The sequence below is a fragment of the Myxocyprinus asiaticus genome, chromosome 23, assembly GCF_019703515.2.
Source record: "Myxocyprinus asiaticus isolate MX2 ecotype Aquarium Trade chromosome 23, UBuf_Myxa_2, whole genome shotgun sequence".
Taxonomy (NCBI): domain Eukaryota; kingdom Metazoa; phylum Chordata; class Actinopteri; order Cypriniformes; family Catostomidae; genus Myxocyprinus; species Myxocyprinus asiaticus.
This window is the reverse complement of record NC_059366.1, coordinates 47,183,053-47,202,606: the sequence shown is the minus strand read 5'-3', so window position 1 is coordinate 47,202,606 and position 19,554 is coordinate 47,183,053. Positions and strand designations below refer to the sequence as shown.

Genomic DNA, 19,554 nt, shown 5'->3' with positions numbered 1-19,554 from the left:
TCATGGCTCTCATTTCCCCTCTGTACCATCCTACAAAAATACATTTATTTCACCCATGACTAATGTGTAAGAGATTCTCACAACTTTTTTCAGATATGATAAATTTTTTCAATAAGTGCTCGCAGGTGAAATGAGGTGCCCAGGGTTTGTCTTGATCCCCGACAGGCATGTCGAAATATGCCTTGTAGGCCTCACACATCTTAGCAGATGCTTCCACAGAGTTCTTTTTCACTCGTCTTGATAAATTGGCCGCAGACATAGCAAAATGCGTCTGCAGGATGCTTGCAGCCTCTTGATGCCATCTCAGAAAAATGCAGATATGTATCCACTTAGACAGCTGGAACTAAACTGAACTGGTGGGCTTAAGGCCCCTGTATCTATACTACTATTTATATTACTGGAAAGTTCTAGAAGTTACTCCAAGTTTACTCAGCACTGAATCTATCTGGAATGTTCTGGAAAATAGGTAAATTTCAAAATATCACTGTCCTGGTCACAAAAGCAAAGTTTGTGGGGAATAATAGCCATTTTCTATACTTTTGAGGCAAAAGCAATGAGGAAATAACACACTACCCAGGAACAAAAAAAAAAAAAAACGGTGTAATTTATTAACAATTTTGCACTGATGTTTTTACGGATTACAATAATATGTACAAACTGATCAAATAGCCATGTGTCATATGCTGTTGGAAAGCTCTCAAAGAGTAGAATACAACCAGCCTATTTGTTTTACTCAGACAAAAGTATAGCGAGTAATAGATAATTATGTCTTTGACATACTGTACATGTAAGCAGGTGTTGCTTATATGCTGCATTTTCGCTTATAACTTATAAGAGCATGTCATATCACATACCATTACTTAGAGGCACCGATTAAAGTACACACAAAGGATGCATGGATCATTAGATAATTGACATGTAGCGCAATGTGCACACAGCAGCTGGCTAAAAACACGTTATCGGAAATGCTGCAGCTTCATGGAACGCTAAACCAATCAGATTAGGTTGAGATTGCCCCAACCAATGGTGATAATCCTCCATATTTGGGCAGAGAGTCATGTGACCATTCCTTGCAATTACATATGACCACCAGGAGATGGCGCCAAGTACATGACACAGACTCAATGGTGACTCAAATGACACAGAATGAAACTCATTCTGTGAAATCTCATTACTAAAATCATGTCTGCATGTTATACAAACCTTTAGTCATTGTTGTGTTTGCATGTGTAATTAGTTTTTATGTACAATTATTATGTTTTATTCGTTTGGAGTGGCTTTTGGACACATGGAGATGTTTTTGGATACTAGGATAAATGCCACAACTTTTGATTTGTTGTATCAACACAAAATGTTACTCAGTTACAGGTGACATGAGTGGGAATAGAACAAAAGCAGTTTTTCAGAGCCACCTTATTTAGGTACGTCAAGCCAGAAAAATAAAAGTTAATTTTTATGTGACTTTTCAGCAGTGTCTTTGGTGGAGAGTCTCAGAATTTATCAATCTACCTGTATATCTTTAAAATGATACCAAACACTTTAACCTTTTTTTATTTATTTTTTGGTAGAGTTATAAGCCTTTAATTTTGGGTATGCCACTGAAACAGGAAATCTTTAAAAACACCCTGAAAGCCTAAAGGGTTAAACAACAGATCTGTCCAATCTAACTGACGACACGAGCAGATGTTGTGCAGATGGTTTCATTTATTTTATTTTGATGATGTCACTTATCAGAGTTCGTTATTTACAGATCACATGACCACAACGCTCCTCATATCAACGTACACAAAAGTCCACACTGTTGATGCTTGTATCAGGTGATCAGTGATGTCATCATGGTTTGGAAGCGACAGATGGTAGGTTGATGAAGCTCTTCATGGGCGGCAGAGGTCTGATCTTGCGTCCCGCCCACCCGCCCTTCCTCTTCCACAGTCCACTCGATGGTCTGATGCCCAACCAGCGGTTCCGACCCGCCTTACCGATGATGCGCTTGTTGTGATCGATGTTTGACACTCGGCCGACCGTTGCCACACACGTCTCCAAAACCTGGGAAGAAAACTCACCGTTAAACATGACAGATGCGATGCGGTTAAATTATTCTGACCAACTCTGAATGTTATTTCAGTGATCTCAAAACATTTTGCGCTCCATTTACACCAGTGTTTAGTGCTGAACACTTCAGATCAGATCAACTGAAGATAGATGTTCATATAGCAATTAAAAAACATCGCTAAACACAAAAGCAGATGTTCTCTTACCTGAATCTGATGTTTAGAAGGGAGCTGAATAATAGCCGTGCCGTTTACTTTACGAAGCAAAACTCCACAAGTGCCTAAAAAGCAAATGATTTATAATAACAAACTTGCTCTAATTCTATTGTTGAATCAGGATTTCCTGTACAAATCAAATGTGCTGTCAGTATCTGTACCTGCGGCACGGATATACTGAGCTCCTTTTCCAGGATAAAGCTCTAAATTATTGACCAGTGTCCCGACAGGAAGCGAGCCCAGCGGATAAGAGTCTCCCTCATTGGCTAAGACTGCGATGCGTCCGATCACACCAGACGTCTTGATCAGATCGCCAGCTTCCATGTTCTCTGTAGCGATGATCCAGCGCTTACGACTTCCACCAGCGACCAGAGCGATGTCTGCCGATCTGATCGGAGACAAACACAGACGGCTGAGAGACTCACAGCAACGATGCAAAAAATGTTTTATGGGACATTCACAACATCCACAGACTGTCAACACAAACTAAATCTAAAACTGAAATATAAGGGTATCACAAACATACACCGATCAGCCACAACATTAAAAGCACCTGCCTAATATTGTGTAGGACCCCCTCAGATAACCACTCTGTACAATTGTGCTGAGAAGAATATCATCTCTGAATGCTGTTCTGAGATGAGGGTTGGAGCTGTGTTGACAGCACGAGGGGGACCTACACAATATTAGGCAGGTGCTGTTAATGTTGTGGCTGATCGGTGTAAATCAGATTCATTAAGCAATGACAGTCTTCCTAGCTTTCTTGTTCTTTTAAAATTTGAAAGACTCAAAATAAATAATAAGGGCTGTTTGGAAATGTGAAAAAGTGTGTTTTAAATCACTCCACAAGTCATGTTTCCATTTAATTTATGTGCAGAATCACTGTGAATAAATCAGCGTATCCATCCCATCTGTTTCAGAGGGCAAAATCTGCAATAAAAATGCAAGTTGAAGCCACTGTGGCTCTTTTATTAAATGTATTAAATGACTTGAGATTCAAAATGCTCTGACGAACCTCATGTCATAGAAATATATTCAGTTAATATGTCTTCATCGTAGATTACGTGCTTAATTATGCAAATAAAAAGGTTTTATAGAAAAAGCTTCCACATAAAGACTGTGCATAAAACTTAATATATATATATATATATTGTGTTGCATGCACATTTTTTTTATTATTATTATTATTAGCATCTTGGTGTTTCCATCCAGTATTTTTTATGCAATATCTCAAAATTTGTATAAAAATACATAGATGGAATCCAGAGACTGAAAACATTCCAAAGAACCACAATAAATTTGTTTTGCAGAACGAACCCAAAAAACGGAATGAAGTCCCTTTCAATCGTTCCGGAGTGAAAACTGTATTTTTAAATGTTGGTAATCGGTTAATAACCAGTTAATTTCATTCAGGAAAACAAAGACTGAATGGTTTATCACAGTAAATGTTCAGAATTACACTACTTCCTGTTGCCCCAAAAATGAGTCTTCTCTCTTTTTAGTTGAACATGATGATCATGTGCTTTGATTCTGAATTAAACTGCTGCATCACACATTTCTTTGCCTTAATGCACGTCGATGTGGATGAAGTCTTCTGTGACATACTGAAAACTTTAAGACACTATTTATAATAACTTAATATACTGTACATGCACGATTAATCCAGATACAAGGAAAACATTATTAGAAGTACATTTCTCCATCTGCACTGAATTATTGTTAGATATGATGCTGCTGGGTTTTGACTGAGAAGCAGATCTGTAATTAAAGCAAATAATTGAAATGAAATAATTGGGCGGCCTGCACAAGATGCCGTTTAATCCAAAAGTACCCACGCAGTGTCTGCATGCATGCAGGAGAGAGAAGTTTAGGCTATTAATTGATTTTAGATGAAATATTTGTGGGGATATATTTAATATTTTATTGAAAAGATGTTATTTTATTTAGGCTACTGTATACTTTGCTTGTTATGATTTCTATGCTGATAATTCCTCCACATGGGAAAAAATTCATTGCTTATTTTCACTTATTTTGGTTGAGGAATGTCCTTTATTTTCCGTGTGTCTGGTAACACTGCAACTACATATCATCCACCCTTAGCAGACTACTGGCATTTTTTATTTAAAAGAAAGTTATCAACTGTTCTTTAATTTCATTCTAAGCGTTTGCCATTTGGAAAGGAGGCAGTGGAACACCGGAACAGTTTCTACTAAAAACATTTTGTTTTTAGTGCCTGATGTAAATCCTGCTACTGACCTGCATGGATCGTATCTCACTTCTACGACCTTCTCAACGATGGGCTGATCCTCATTTCCTGCTTCATATCGCAGCCGCTGGAAGTCGATCATTCGATAGCGCTGCTTGTGTCCTCCACCAATCCCGTGCCTGATGATCTTACCTGCAGTACACAACAGAAACATGTATTAAGACATGAAATAGATTTGACTGATTTCATGTTCAGTCTCAGACCTTCAGTCTGCACCTGTGTAATCTCTCCCTCCGGTCTTCTTCATGCCGATTGGTCGGACGGTGTATTTCTCTCTCTGTTTCCACAGACTGCGGTTCTGCTGTAGTGACGTGCTCGTGATGAATCCTCTCCATGCTGTCAGTGAGCTGCTGAAGATGTTTGCAGGTGCACCTGAACTGGCCTGAAGAACAGAGCTGCTCACTATCTGATGGGGAAAACATCATTAGATCAGCTGATGTTATTTCATTAATGTGCTTGTTGTTTATGAAGATCTCACCTGAGACGGTACGGGACGAGAGCCCACCTTACAGAGAGACAGAGACCTCAGAGCACAGGAGAGAAGATTCACAGACATCCTCACACTAACACACACATCACAATGACACGTGTAAGTAAAGTGCACATTTATGGGCAAGCACAACTGACTTTTAATCATTCGCAGGGTTAGCATTTTAACCAGTGAAAATTAATTTCTTGATATCTATAATTCAATTTTCATTAGTTTAAATGCTAATTCTTTATATCAGTAATTATATTTGCACTAGTAAAAATGCTAATTTCTGATATCAGTAGTTTGTTTTTTACAAGTGACTATGTTCATTTCTGACATCTGTGACGTGATTGTAACTAGAAAAAAACTTTTACGTTTATTGATATTACAAATCCATTTCCAGATATCTGAAATACCAAACCTAACATGCTGAAATACAGTTACATTACAAATTACAAAATGAGCATTTTTGAGATCAGGAATGGATATTTGCACTAGTAACAATGTAATTACTGATATCAAAATGGGCACTTTTACTAGCAGAAATTCTATTCCTGATACTAAGAATTAGTATTTTAGTATTCAGCTTGTCATACAAGTTTCAGTCATTTCATTTAAAGTCACAATGGAAGGCCACCAAAATAATGCTAAACTCTCAACAATCTTCAATAAATCATATCTCTTACAGATTTGATAATTGTCATAATTTACATAATTTAATTGACATAACAGTCACTGCATCACACAGATTGTAGCTTATCCAACTTTATGTATACACACACACTCACAAACACCCACTCTCTCAAACACGCACACACAGACAGACACAAACACACAGACAGACACGCACAAACACACTCATGCACACACAGGCACTCACAAACACACAAAAACGCACACACAGGCAAATACATGCAAACACAAACACACACAGACACACACAAACGCACACGCGGACAAATACATGCAAACACACACAGACACACTCACAAACACACAGACACAAACTCACAAACGTACAGACACACTCAAACACAAACGAACACACATTGACACAAACACACACACATCGTTCGATCTGAAATAACTGATAACAGCATATACACTTCAGTCTCAACAGACACTCTCTTCTCTCAATCACTGTGTTTTTAAATCTCTTTCTTCCAGAGAACACACACATTGATTACTTACCGTGATTATGTATATAAATTTGAATATAAATGCCCTTCACAAGTATCACGCTAGCATGCCATAGTGTCGCGCTGTGATGACGTCACACGCTTCCTCATGATGACGCAGAGCTGACAGGTTTGTGAGCGCACACTGACACCTACAGGTGCGAAATTAATCCAAGAACCATTATAACTTAACTTAGATATATGTTTACATGTTACATGTGACTTAAAAGCGTGAACATACAGTGCATTTTATTCCTTTTCATTAACCATAGTAAATTGTGTTTATTATTGTGAGGGGAGGATAACATCTCATCTCAACACATTTATTAAATGGCTATGCCCCTCTTGATATGTCGTGTGATCATCAACATTTGTGAGAACGGTTTTGAGGTTTATTGGTCCCATTTTATGTCATTAGAGAATACTGATCTGTGACATTCTATTATGTTGGAAATATGAAGTTATTATGTTTATTTATTTTAACAGTAATATATTTATATTTGTGGAGTAAAAAATATGTATTTATTTATTTAAGTGAAAAGGTAAAGTTAGACCCTTGGGGTAAGATGCTCCACTCAGAATTGGGACAGAAGGCCTCCAGTGGCATGTTGTTGCTGGCATTACTATTCATTACTTTATTATAATTTATGTGTTTATTGTTGAAGAATTCCATGCATTAGATGCACATTCCAAACATCTTCACTATTCATTAAATATTATAAAGCCTGTTTGAGTAGAATTATTAAATCTGAATTCATTGCTATTATGACATCCCTTCAATAAAAAATATGGGTGTCTAAACATGTATATATTAATAACCCTATACAATATATAATTCGTAGAATAAGTTTAACTTACAGATGAATCCCTTTGACTGAGATTTGTCTGTCATTATTCAGTTATTCAATTATTCAACTAAATTGTGACAATGCATAATTATCTAGAATATTTGATTTAGTACTTTACATTAAATGACAAAATTACTTCAGTAAGAATGATATCAGATTTATTTCATACATTCTCTAAAAACAGCCCCTCTTCATATATATATATATATATTGCACTATGACTGCTAAATTAATAAATGTTTCTATTTATTTCCCATGAGAATATATTTCATCCCGAACATGCTTCCTCTTTACAGTAAAATAGTTTTAGTTTTTGTTTATGTAACAGGCGTGCTGATTCAGTGGTTGAAATTTAATTAAAAAACTGAATTGAGTTGGATGTTTTCACTGTTTAATAACCTATATAATTAAATATATCCTGCTTAGACAGATTAGATTCCCATCTTTCCAGCTGTTATATGAGTTATATGAGGTGGCTGTGGCTTTTTAACTAATATAACTAATGTTTGTGTTTGACATTCTCCAAATTGCCCGTGAAGATTGATGCTCGTGAGTCTCTCTTATGGAGAACTGCATTTATTTGTCCCACAGTAACAAGCAGTTTACAGTCAATATCTCCATCCTACACCATATAAAAGCAGTCACTGAAGCCACACATCTACAGTTTTGTGTTGAAGGGCTCAGTATTACTTTTCCACCTTTACATGCTCAGTCCGGACAGCAGTCATGCCACACCTAAATAAATGCAGTTGCACAAAAAACTTTAGTTGTTACTATTAAAAGTAGAACAAGAGAAATGATCTTCATTGTCTAAAACATGATGGTTTTAAATATAACAAAAATATAACATAAAAAATAAATAAGAAAAAAACAACTATTTTATAATAATATTTTAAATTACATAAGATATTATTTTTCTTTTCCAATCACATGACCATTCAAATATATATTTATATCAGGTTCACCTAAAAGCATCTATTGGTGTAACACTTTATTAAGATTCTTGTTTTTGAAGTTTTCAAAACATCTTTGCATGTAAGCGTGCAGAGCCTATAATGAAAAAAACAACCAAACATTTTCCTTGATATTATTACTGAACTCCGCATAAATAAATAAAATAATAATAATAATAATAATAATAATAATAATAATAAATTTATTTGGAATATTCAGATGACGTATTTGTTGTTTTTGAAGGTTTATTGAATATTAGTTATAATGAGCCACGCCCCTTTAAGGAAACGCCTCCTGGAGCATGACGTAATTTTACCGACGCGTCTGTGATTGTGCGCATGCGCAGTACCACGTCGACAGGGGCGCGAGTGAATCCTGACAAAAGAGACGCTGCAGGTGTGAAATCTCTCTTTTTGATTAAGCCTTATTAATGTTTATGTATTATTTGTGTTTTTATATGTTTACTGTTAGTGTGTTTATTCATAAAGCGCGTTTCAGAGACTGTTCATGAGTGAATCTGCCGCTCACATCTGTGTGTGTTTCTGAGGTAAAACCGAGTGTTTTGTCTACATATACTACATTTATTATCATTACAGTCACAAAATATCATATTTATACTCTCAAATGTGCTGTCTGTCTAGACTGCATTTAAAATGCTGTGTAGGTGGCAGCTCACTAGGTTTTGAGACCCAGCCTAATAATTGATTATTATCCATATATGATTATTATTATATGAATATTATTATGACAGTATTTCAGACAGTTATATCAAGGACTGTCATAATAAGCATGATGAGAGTTCTAATTATATCAGACGTATATTATTTCTGATGTAAGCAAAGAGATTTCTCAGGCTTGTATGTTTCCCTGCGTTGCTGTTTGTTAAATATGTAAGTTTTTGTGTGCACTGTAAACTGTTGTGTCCTGACTGACAGGTATAGATTCTGTGTGAGATCTTGATATAAACATCATTAACGTGAATGTAGGTGATTCAGAGAGAAAATCAGAGCCAAATATAACTTCCTCTCTTATAATTGACTTTCATTTCTGTAGGTTCATTCTGTCTCGTGACGGATCTGATGAGAGTATAGACAGTCTCTGTTATCATACAGTTCTGTTTCTGAGGTCTTTGTTGATGTTTATGTTGGGAAACTGTATTTGTGTCCAGCGGCAGCTTCAGTTGTGAGAGTGTTTTCACTGTCTGTAAATGTCTCACTGTGCATACATGCATTACACACTGCAGAGTGTTTGTTCAGTGTGTGTGTTCTCTGGATCTACAGCTGTCTTTCTGACATCATCACCACACCCTCTATACACACTCACACATTCTTTCACACTCACACACTCGCACTCACACACGCACTCACACACACATTCTCACATTCACTCACTCAAACATTCACTCACTCACACATTCTCTCACACTCACACATTCTCTCACACACTCGCACTCACACACTCGCACTCACACACACACACACATTCTCACATTCACTCACTCACACATTCACTCACACACACACACACTCTCACATGCACTCTCTCACACACTCGCACTCACACACACACTCACACACTCGCACTCACACACACACACACACTCACTCACATTCACTCACTCACACATTCACTCACACACACACACTCTCACATGCACTCTCACACTCACACATTCTCTCACACACACACACTCTCACGCACTCACACACACACACACACACACACACACACACACACTCTCACATGCACTCTCACACTCACTCACACTCACACACACACACACACACACACACACACACACACAGACACTCACTCACTCACTCATACACAGACACTCACTCACACAGACACTCACTACACACACACAGACACTCACTCACTCACTCATACACAGACACTCACTCACACAGACACTCACACACACACACAGACACTCACTCACTCACTCATACACAGACACTCACTCACACACTCACTCACTCACTCATACACAGACACTCACTCACACAGACACTCACTCACACACACAGACACTCACTCACTCACACACACAGACACTCACTCACTCGCACACACGCACACACACGCACTCACACAGACTCACACTCACACAGGCTCTCTCTCTCTCACACACACACACATTCAGTCTGCTGTTCTTCTATGTTGAACACGTGATTCATATATGTATCTGAAATAGGTTGGTGACTGTTGAGTTATTGATGACTGTGCTGTTATTTAAAGATAGTGAGCATGTGTTCTTCAGTAGTGCAGATTCTCAGACTCTAGTTGATTAAACGAATGCAGGGTCAACTTCAATAGTGGTTAATGGGAGACTACGGCAAATGTAATTTTTGCTTTTCCATTTGCTCCAACATCAATAGACAATATTACCAATATTACATTTCCAAAACTTTCCAAATGATGAAAAAAATTGAAAGCGATGATTACGACCTTCAGAAGAGAGAAATATTTTAAGGCCAAGCCATAAATTCCTTCAACAAAACAAAAAGCAAAAAAAAAATATCATGATTATTTTAATATTGCAGCCCTAGATAAATAATGAAAACTGAGTAAGAACATTTTGATCTGCTAAAGTCCATACCTTTGACCCAAATACGATATAGATAAGATATAATATAGAACTGTCTTTTTACATAAAATAGAAAACTGAGTAAAGAGAAAATGTCTGTTCTTCCGCCCATTCATTGAGAGGAAAATTAGCCTGTCTTTGTCCTGCACATATTGTGAATTTATGCAGGAACCAGATATTTGTTCTGATAATCATTGGTAAATGGAGAACAAACTGATTTAATAATGTTCGCTGACACACATTTGTATATAGATCTAAACCGGATATATGCATGTATGCAGGTTCAGTGGTGCTTCACGTTTTCATCAATGTATCTTTTGTTAAAAAAAGGGTTGTGCATATGAGCTGACAGCACTTCTGTAACAGCCGCTGTGGCGTATATTTTTCCGTCTGTAGATTTGACTGTACTCAGCAGCTAAGCAATTTGCATGATATCTTTGATTTGAATAAGATGCAATAAAATGTGCTCACCTAAAAGCTGCTGGTTCTTGTTTCGGAGAGGAGTGTAACTGAACTACGCCCAGTCAAGTTTGAACACGTGCGCTCCTTTCCAATGACCACTGATGCTGTTGCACGCACCACTGAGTGTTGTTAATCTCACCGCTGAGTTTTGCGTGAGCGTTCGGATGTTTCAGACTGCGATGCGATTTTATCAAAATCAGTCAGAGGGTCAGATTAAACTGTTTGGAGGGCCACCAGTTGACTAGCCTTGCTGTAGGCCGCCTCCTTTTTCTTTATTTTTATTTTTAAGGAGGTATATTTTATTCACAATTGCCAAACAGCTCTCCAGCTAAACGTACAGTATATTGGACATCTGCCTGCACATAGGAAAAGCTTTCAGGAGCTTTATATTTTTGTGCCATCGTCTTAAAATTTGAAACAGGTCTTCTTGAGTCTTGTGGATTTGAGACTATTTATAATTTCTGGGTTGCTCTGGCACATTTAAATATATTTTTATATAGTAAAAATTGTTCTGCAGTAAACATTTCTAATTAGTGTTGTCACGGTACCAAAATTTCAGTAGCCGGTACCGATACCAGTGAAATTTCACGGTTCTCGATACTAAGGATGTGCACAAGTAGTCGAATACTCGAGTATTCGTTCTGCAATAATTATTCGAAAAATAAAAGTACTATTCGAAATGTTAAATCCTGAACACACAAACTAAAACTCACAGTTATAACAGAATGCACTGGGTGGCGCTGTTGAGTGTGGACACGAGTTGATCACATTTGATGAGAAACCGTCCTGTCAGTACGTTCAGATGGACACCAAAAAGCGTGTTATTGTGAGAATGTGGCTTACTGTGGGAAAGGTGGGTTCCTGTTTAAATATACTGTATTAGTGGTGTACTCTTTACTCCCGTATATGTGCAGCTCGTCAGAAAGCAGCATCCCCGTAGCAACGTAATCCCCGCGACGCTTCTGTAAACAACAAACATGGCATCCGAGAAAGACTTTGGGACATTCCATCAATTAAACTGGTGTGTATAAATGAGTATAGTTTACTGAACATGTGGATATGCTTGTTGTTCTAAACAAAAACATGAGGTACAATATAAACATAACTGTTATATGTGGAGTGTTTATAATCGTCCTGTACATTAACTGCATCAGCTATTTCTAATATACTTGGGCTATTAGGCCCACTTTGGATTCTTCTGGTTTGCAGGTCTTTGTCTGAGAAACTCATCACCTCACAGTCACGTGTACTGTAATATCTCGCCGTCCATATTCAAATCTACTCTCTCAGTGCTTTGGTTCTTCATCTGCTTATCTTAATTGTGCTATGCTCTGTGTGTGTGTTTTTTTTAGCTGTTCGGTTATGAGAGTGTCTGATCTCTTCCGCTGCAGTTGGGTTGAGCTCTTTGGTTGAGAGTGTTTGGACCTACACATGTACAGTATCACAGTTTAAATATTCACACACGGTGTACATGCAGTTATAAGTGAGCTACAGCCGGCTTTTGTGTAGTCAAGCTACGGTTTGCATCAGTCTAAGTATCGGCCTACATGACCCAATGTGTAATGAAATATTTGATGGAAGGACGACAGATACGCAGTTAAATACATGTTACACATCATGTGGAGCAAGCACTCACAGTTATGGACTGATTAACATGCATACAGTGCTGTGAAAATGTATTTGCTCCCTTCCTGATTTCTTCTATTTTTGTGTATTTTCATACTAAATTGTTTTAGATCATCTTTGAGGTTTTAAATGGATGATTTTTACATTGGGATGTGTGGCAGAGCTCATTTCATGACCACTGGTGGGAAAAGCAATGGGAAAGAAAATGACAGAAATTTAAGGTGTAATGTTTGTAAATGTTACATTATGATTTATGATATAAAAGTGTTACAAAATATAAAAAAAAATAATTCTAAATACTTTTTAGATATTTTCTAGAGAATCAGTTTTCCTCTGGGATTTGGTCAAAAGAGGGTCTTCAAAGGTTCTGCTTCTCCGTATTATGAATTTCTTCATGTTTGCTTTTGTCTAAGGAAGAAGACATCCTACGCTTTCTCACATACACACACACACACACACACACACACACACACACACACACACACACAGGCACTAATGTGACCTCTAATGTAAGAGGTCACATTACGGCTCTCCGCATTCATTTGTAAGGTATCTGTAAACGGTGACTTACTGTTGTAATGCAGTAGTTGACCGTTACGCTCTCTCCTATGATAGAGCCGTGAAGGTTATCTCAGTAATTAAAAGAATCTCTGGTGCTATCCTGTCATCGGAGCTCACACAGAGGGAAGCCTTGTTGACGTGCATCGCACGCGCACCTGCACCTGCGTGCTCCAGAGATACAGTAGGATAGATGAGAATGTGTCTTGCGTGTGATTCTTGATGGATCGCACAACACTCACGCGAAACCAATCTTTAAACACCACGCGCTCATCCACATTCCAGATGAGAAGCGTAGTTAGCGCTTATAAAATGGCAAAAGCACGATGAATTTGAATATCATATAATATGCTTTGATGGGCTGAAATTTTGCTTCGGTGACCGCTGAAAATTTTCCAATGCAGTGAAAACCCTGGTCACTGTGTTTTTGTAATAGATTGTAGAGAGAGAGACTCACACAGACCACAGGTACTTTAGCAGATTCAGTTACCACGTTTACATGCATTTAAGAAAATGGTTTATTCCAGGGTTTTTGCAGAAAGTGGCGTTCTGGAACATCATGTAAACAAGAACGTGGATTTCCTTACGCCATTTTAAGGATTAAAAGAAAGTGGTTTAACACACCTAGGTTTCTCCCAGAGAATGCGGCTTATGTGACCATGTAAACTCACTTCCTGTTCTGGTTGCTGCTGGCAGCCCGGCACGCTGCACGAGTCTGTGTTTGTAGCTTGCTAGCCTGCTTAGCATTGCTTATTCGTATACATTCATCATTTTAATCTTTGCCATTTTACCACGTGCTTAGTTTTTGTCCGCTTTTCTACCATTTCATCCGTGTATTTTACCGCGCACACCGTTTCTATCTTTTTTTTTCCCCACTTGTCTACATCTCGCGTCTCGACTGCATGCATTTGTTTCCTCCACTGTGTTTTACACATCAGTCTCAGACATCTGGTGATCAGGAACCACATCGATCTCAAACCCTCGCCGCTCAAGAACTACCATAACAACAACAAACAATTGCGGTAAGTCATGGCATCCGCTCATGTTATTTCTTCCTGCATTGCATGCCACATGTTTACTATAGCTTCTTCCATCAGCAGTGAGTTATTCACATGTGATAAATGTAAGGAATTAATCAGGCTAACGGAGAAGGTTAATGAGTTAGAGACACGCATCTGAACGCTAGTGGAGGTCAGTGAGATAGAGAAGCAGGTAGATACTGTTTCGGATGCGGGTAGTACAACGAGCAACACACACACTTTGGTTCCGGCTGTAGAGCCCCTGCAACAGGGCGTTTGGGTGACGTCTTGGCGGCATACTCGCTCAGCAAAGCGACGCCACTCTCCTGTTCCTGTTAGGTTTTCCAATCGATTCTCCCCACACAGTGATGCACCCACTGAGAATCATGTTGAAAGAGCCTTAATAATTAATGATTCTATTGTAAGGAACGTGGAAATAGAGACTCTAGAAACTATTGTTAAATGCATTTCTGGGGCTCGAGCATCTGACATCAGATCAAATTTACAAGTGCTGGCTAATGCTAAATGTAGATTTTCTAAAATTGTTATTCATGTTGGCACTAACGATTTCAGACACCGTAATGTGCTCTGGTCCCCTCCCTGCTCGTCATGGCGATGAGGATTATAGTAGATTAGTGTCACTGAATGGCTGGATGTCTGAGTGGTGTCCAGAGAATAGCATAGGATTTATAGACAATTAGAAGAGTTTTTGGGGTAGACCTGACCTGCTAAAGAGAGACTGACTCCATCCCTCCAGGGAAGGTGTCACTCTCCTCTCTAGTAATATGGCTCATAGTCTTATTAATGATAGTATCTGACTAACTAGGGCACAGATCAGGAAACAGACAAACTGGCTAATCCAAACGTCTGCTAGCTGCATTGAGATGTCACACAGGTCACATAAACTACAACACAACACACATTCATCTCCTAGATATCATATAAAGTCTGTGTCTGTTCCCCGAACTACCAAACACAAACCCTTCACTAAATCATTTAGAAACAATTGAAGATAAACATCATATAAAGATAGGGCTATTAAACATGAGATCTCTTTCAACCAAAGCACTAATTGTAAATGAAATTATTACAGATAATTGTTTGGATGTGTTCTATTTGACTGAAACCTGGCTTAAACCGGATGAATATAGTAGTTTAAATGAATCTACTCCCCCAGGTTGTTGTTATAAACACGTGCCTCGTCTGAAGTGTCGAGGAGGTGTTGCAGCAATTTACAATGAAGTTTTTGGTGTTACTCAGGAGTACATTGGCTACCTGTTAAATTTCATATTAAATTAAAATTCTGTTAACTACATACGAAGCTTTGAATGGTCTAGCTCCACAGTACTTAATTGACCTTCTGACACACTATATTCCATCACGTTCATTACAATCACAAAATTCTGGCCTGTTAATCGTTCCTGGAATATCAAAATCCACAAAAGGAGGTAGATCCTCCTAAACTATGGAATAGTCTCCCTAACACTGTTCGGGATGCAGACACACTCACTCAGTTTAAGTCTAGACTAAAGACTCATCTATTTATTCAGGCATACACCTAATTTATCCATCAACTCACAATTAATCTGCTTTAGTGATGTCTGCTGGAACCAGAAACATTTCTCAAACACTTCTCATAATCTAGAACTCTGCAATAAATTGAATGGCATCTACAATAATATAAATATTTTTTGTTTCCATGTCTCAACCTCCCGAGGTTACCAGAGCCGGCCAGATCCAGCTCCGTTCCTGTTTGGTGTCGGACTCCACTGCTACGTGTCTCTGAGTGATGATGACAAACTACAGCCGGTGCCAGCCAGACATCACTTCAGTTTATTACGATGGACTTCAGAGGATGAACTGATGCCAGCTCCAACTGTAAGACATGGGATACTTCATATGCCACTGCCCGAACCTTGGACTTAGGATAGACCTCACCGAACCTCACTGAAATGACCTGCAGGTTGAACTGCGATGCACCTCATTGATCTCTGCCTGAATCACCTTTGTCTAATGATGGACTACACTCTTATAATGGAATACATAGACTATCAATTAATTGCCCGTCATCAGCCAATTAACAAAGGACAATACATCTATATGAACTTCTGCAGTTAATCCAGAATGAACTTCAAAGACATTAGTCATTAATCTTACAGTTCTTACAAAATCTTTGTTTAAACACTGACCCTTAACACTTACTTAGTTTACTCATTTTAAACCATGACCTGCACTGTACATAACTAATATTGTCATTATATTCATGATGTTAGTCAGAGGGGAACTGACCCCCACAGTGAGTCTGGTATCTCTCAAGGTTATTTTTCTCCATTAATAAAAATGACTTGACTTAAACGCATTAGTGGCAATCTAACCGGTTTTTGAGGAGTGTGCATGTGTGTGAACAGACCTCATAACAAACGTCATAGGATTGAGCCCAACAACATGTCAACACAGCAGAAAGAATTCAATAAATGTGCTGGTATATTGGGAATCCTGGAGTTTGATATAAGAGGGAAACCCCACTATTGCAGAGCAAAATTCTGCTGCAGGTCGAGATAGAAAGTGAAGGAAACAAACACAGCAACAACTCTGGAATATCTGGAAATAAAGCAAAGCTGTATCCTGTGTGTGTGTGTGTGTGTGTGTGTGTGTGAGATGGGGAGGTGGAATAATTTTGTCTAGTGTGGCTGCTGTTGATGCAAATGAACATGGGATGATGGAGGAGGAGAGCAAGTGATGGCCTGAGGATGGGGGTGGGGTGTGATGGGGTCAGAGGTCACTGCAGAGGTCGGAGGAACACACACTGAAATGTAGATGACCAATTGCCCATCTCCTGTTCACAGCACATCTAACTGTTCATTTGCATAAGCACACACAACAAGATTTTTGAAATGTCTAAAAAAAACAAATGCTGCCAGTGTTTGTGTCTCTGATCAGCAGAACACTCTGAGTCAGACAGCTTTACACCCGGGCATGAGCTGGCATGAGTCAGCACATCTGATTCTGTTTCTGGTTGTTTTCTTACCTCTTCCACTCTGCAGTATGATTACTCATGCTTAAATGCACAATTGTAATTAGCGATTCACTCTGTTGAATTAGCAGTCTTTAGTGAACTAAAATGAATCCTCTGTTGTTTTTATTCAGATGTGAGGTTGCTCATAGTCACACTTTGGCTGCGTCTCAACCTTGTGAGCTGCCTACCTAGACAGCACTTTTAAGTGTTTTTGATGTGATTGAATTGAAGGGTCAAAAACACCTATAATGTGCAAACATGCTGTAAGTAGCTCACTAAGTTGAGACACAAGTGTTTGTCCTTCTCATTTGTGTTTATCTCAGCAGATGGAATGATTATCAGGGCTGTTTGGTTCCTTTGAAACTTCGGTGGAGCCGAGCACGATGAAGGTGTTTCTCTACATGTGGAGACGTGTCTGCATAATAAGCTGTAGATTAGAGACGAAATTGTCTGCAGAAAAGTGTTCACTGACAAAATCTTCCTTTGGGTGATTCTCAAGAAAATGGTCCTATTTTACTCCAAAAACAAAAAAATTATATTTTGCATATAGAAAATGATACCTATTTAAGCCTATTTTATTATGGCTAATTAAGAATTTTAACATTGACATTACACTCACCGAGCACTTTCTTAAGAACACTATGGTCTGTCTTGCACCAAAAATCATGCCACGGTCGAAATCACTGAGATTACATTTTTCCCCATTCTGATGTTTGAGTCCAGACCTGTATCTGCATGATTGTGTGCATTGCACTGTTGCCATATGATTGACTGATTAGATAATTGCATGAATAAGTAGGTGAACAGGTGTTCCTAATGAAGTGCTCTGTGAGTGTATTTTCATGACAGTCATGCACATTTTAGCCCCCAGTTCTCATTACCGCAGTGTAAGAAAAATGATATATTATTAATACTGTTAAGTATTTATACATCATAGTTGTACTCCCTTATTGCTGCCTTTCATTTTCTTTTATTTGCCTTTCAAATGACTGTTACAGAAATGAGAATCATCATTGAAAACAATGGCAATGGTAAAAGTAAAGCATCTGGACACATTACACTAATGAGAATTGGGGAGTAAAGTGTGCTTAAATGCAAACAGTCTTAATAGTCCTAAATGCATACTTAATTTTTTTTTTTTTTTTTTATATTGATTTGGGGTTAAATATGACCAGGGCATTTTCTTGACAGATTTCATGAGAATCACCCCTTTAGGGATTTCAGGGATGTCCTCAATTGAACAAACTGATTTGTGAATGAAGTAAATGTTGTTCTTTTAGGTTTTGTGTTAGTCTTTAGTCATTATAGGCCTAATTGGCTTTTAAAGACGCATTGTTTGCGTGTGTGTGTTTAGCTCATTCCATAAAGGTTTAATTCTGCAGGGGAGTGGCTACATCCTCCCCCACCCACCTGTCTCTCTCTCTCTCTCTCTCTCTCTCTCTCTCTCTCTCTGTGTGTGTGTCTCTCTCTCTCTCTCTCTCTCAGTGAGGGTTGGGCTGATGATGCTGAGACAGGCAGAAATCAGAAGGAAGGTCATACACCTCCTCCTCTCCTTTATCTGCGACACACAAATATCACACACACTCTCCATCGGCGTTCAGATCAGTGAAGCTGCTGCTTGGTTTGGTTCTGTTACTGGGGTGTGTTGTCGAGGCTGGAGTCTTTGTTTCACCATCGGTCGTGTTTCTGGGGCGTGAGTACCGTGTGCTGACAGTGAAGTTGGCTGAACACACACACACACACACACACACACACACAATATATAACAGATATAGTGTAAGCTAAAGGATTGTTTTATCTTATATATTCATCCTTGGAGAAAACTGAAAAAAGTTACAGTGTTATAAATAGTAACACTAATTTGTTATCATTCGTAATCTGGTATAAATTGCAGTCATCTTGAAGGAATTATAAACAAGTTGATGATATTTCCTACATTGACTAGATTTTGTTTTGGTTCCCTCTTAAATTTGAGTCCATTGTTTGACAAGCTCTCAGTAAATCGTCTTTAGCTGTATGTTGTTGTCAGTGCAGGTGTGTTTGCGTTTGCTTCTGTCTGTCTTTGTGTTCAGGTCTCTCTGTTATTGTCTCATTAATAAGATGAATCTCCAGTGTTGTGTTGTTCAGTGGGTGTTTGAGAGAGAGAGAGCTTCAGCTTTTGTCATGTCAATTTAATCAGGAATGTTCAAAGTTATTCCAGGATGTTTCATCTTTACATTCTATAAATGATTTTTCTCTGAGTGATATATTATGGAGATGAGTTGTAATAGCCAGGGGATTGTGTGCAATGACTAATTT

At 38.4% G+C, this 19,554-nt stretch overlaps 2 protein-coding genes across 7 annotated transcripts in view; one reads left to right on the top strand and one right to left on the bottom strand.

The window, feature by feature from the left end:
- Nucleotides 1–1,686: 1,686 nt before the first annotated feature.
- On the bottom strand, nt 1,687–6,329 carry mrpl2 (mitochondrial ribosomal protein L2). Its single transcript, XM_051652397.1, has 7 exons — nt 6,197–6,329; nt 5,012–5,096; nt 4,750–4,939; nt 4,524–4,665; nt 2,429–2,655; nt 2,259–2,332; nt 1,687–2,046 (listed from the first exon to the last, which is right to left on the bottom strand). Exons 2-7 carry the CDS (start codon nt 5,087–5,089, stop codon nt 1,834–1,836), a joined length of 924 nt encoding a protein of 307 aa, XP_051508357.1. The 5' UTR covers nt 5,090–5,096; nt 6,197–6,329; the 3' UTR covers nt 1,687–1,833.
- Nucleotides 6,330–8,280: 1,951 nt separating this feature from the next.
- The window catches only part of LOC127414371 (kinesin light chain 1-like), a 62,440-nt gene continuing 51,166 nt past the window's right edge, over nt 8,281–19,554 (top strand). For 3 of the 6 annotated variants that reach the window (XM_051652356.1, XM_051652354.1, XM_051652359.1), the window contains exons 1-4: nt 8,357–8,381; nt 8,474–8,532; nt 17,580–17,645; nt 18,742–18,949. The gene's annotated coding sequence lies outside the window, so the exon portion shown is untranslated. Of the gene's footprint in view, nt 8,382–8,473; nt 8,533–17,579; nt 17,646–18,741; nt 18,950–19,554 lie in introns of all 6 variants that reach the window. The other 3 variants (XM_051652357.1, XM_051652358.1, XM_051652355.1) reach the window with 3 other exon arrangements.

What these genes read in the sequence shown, in the direction of transcription:
- mrpl2 (XM_051652397.1), bottom strand. Translation starts at nt 5,089, where the DNA reads ATGTCTGTGAATCTTCTCTCCTGTGCTCTGAGGTCTCTGTCTCTCTGT. An exon ending in CTCGTCCCGTACCGTCTCAG is followed by an intron (nt 4,940 to 5,011) that starts GTGAGATCTTCA and finishes TTTCCCCATCAG; the next exon opens with ATAGTGAGCAGCTCTGTTCT. An exon ending in CTTCTAAACATCAGATTCAG is followed by an intron (nt 2,047 to 2,258) that starts GTAAGAGAACAT and finishes TTTTCTTCCCAG; the next exon opens with GTTTTGGAGACGTGTGTGGC.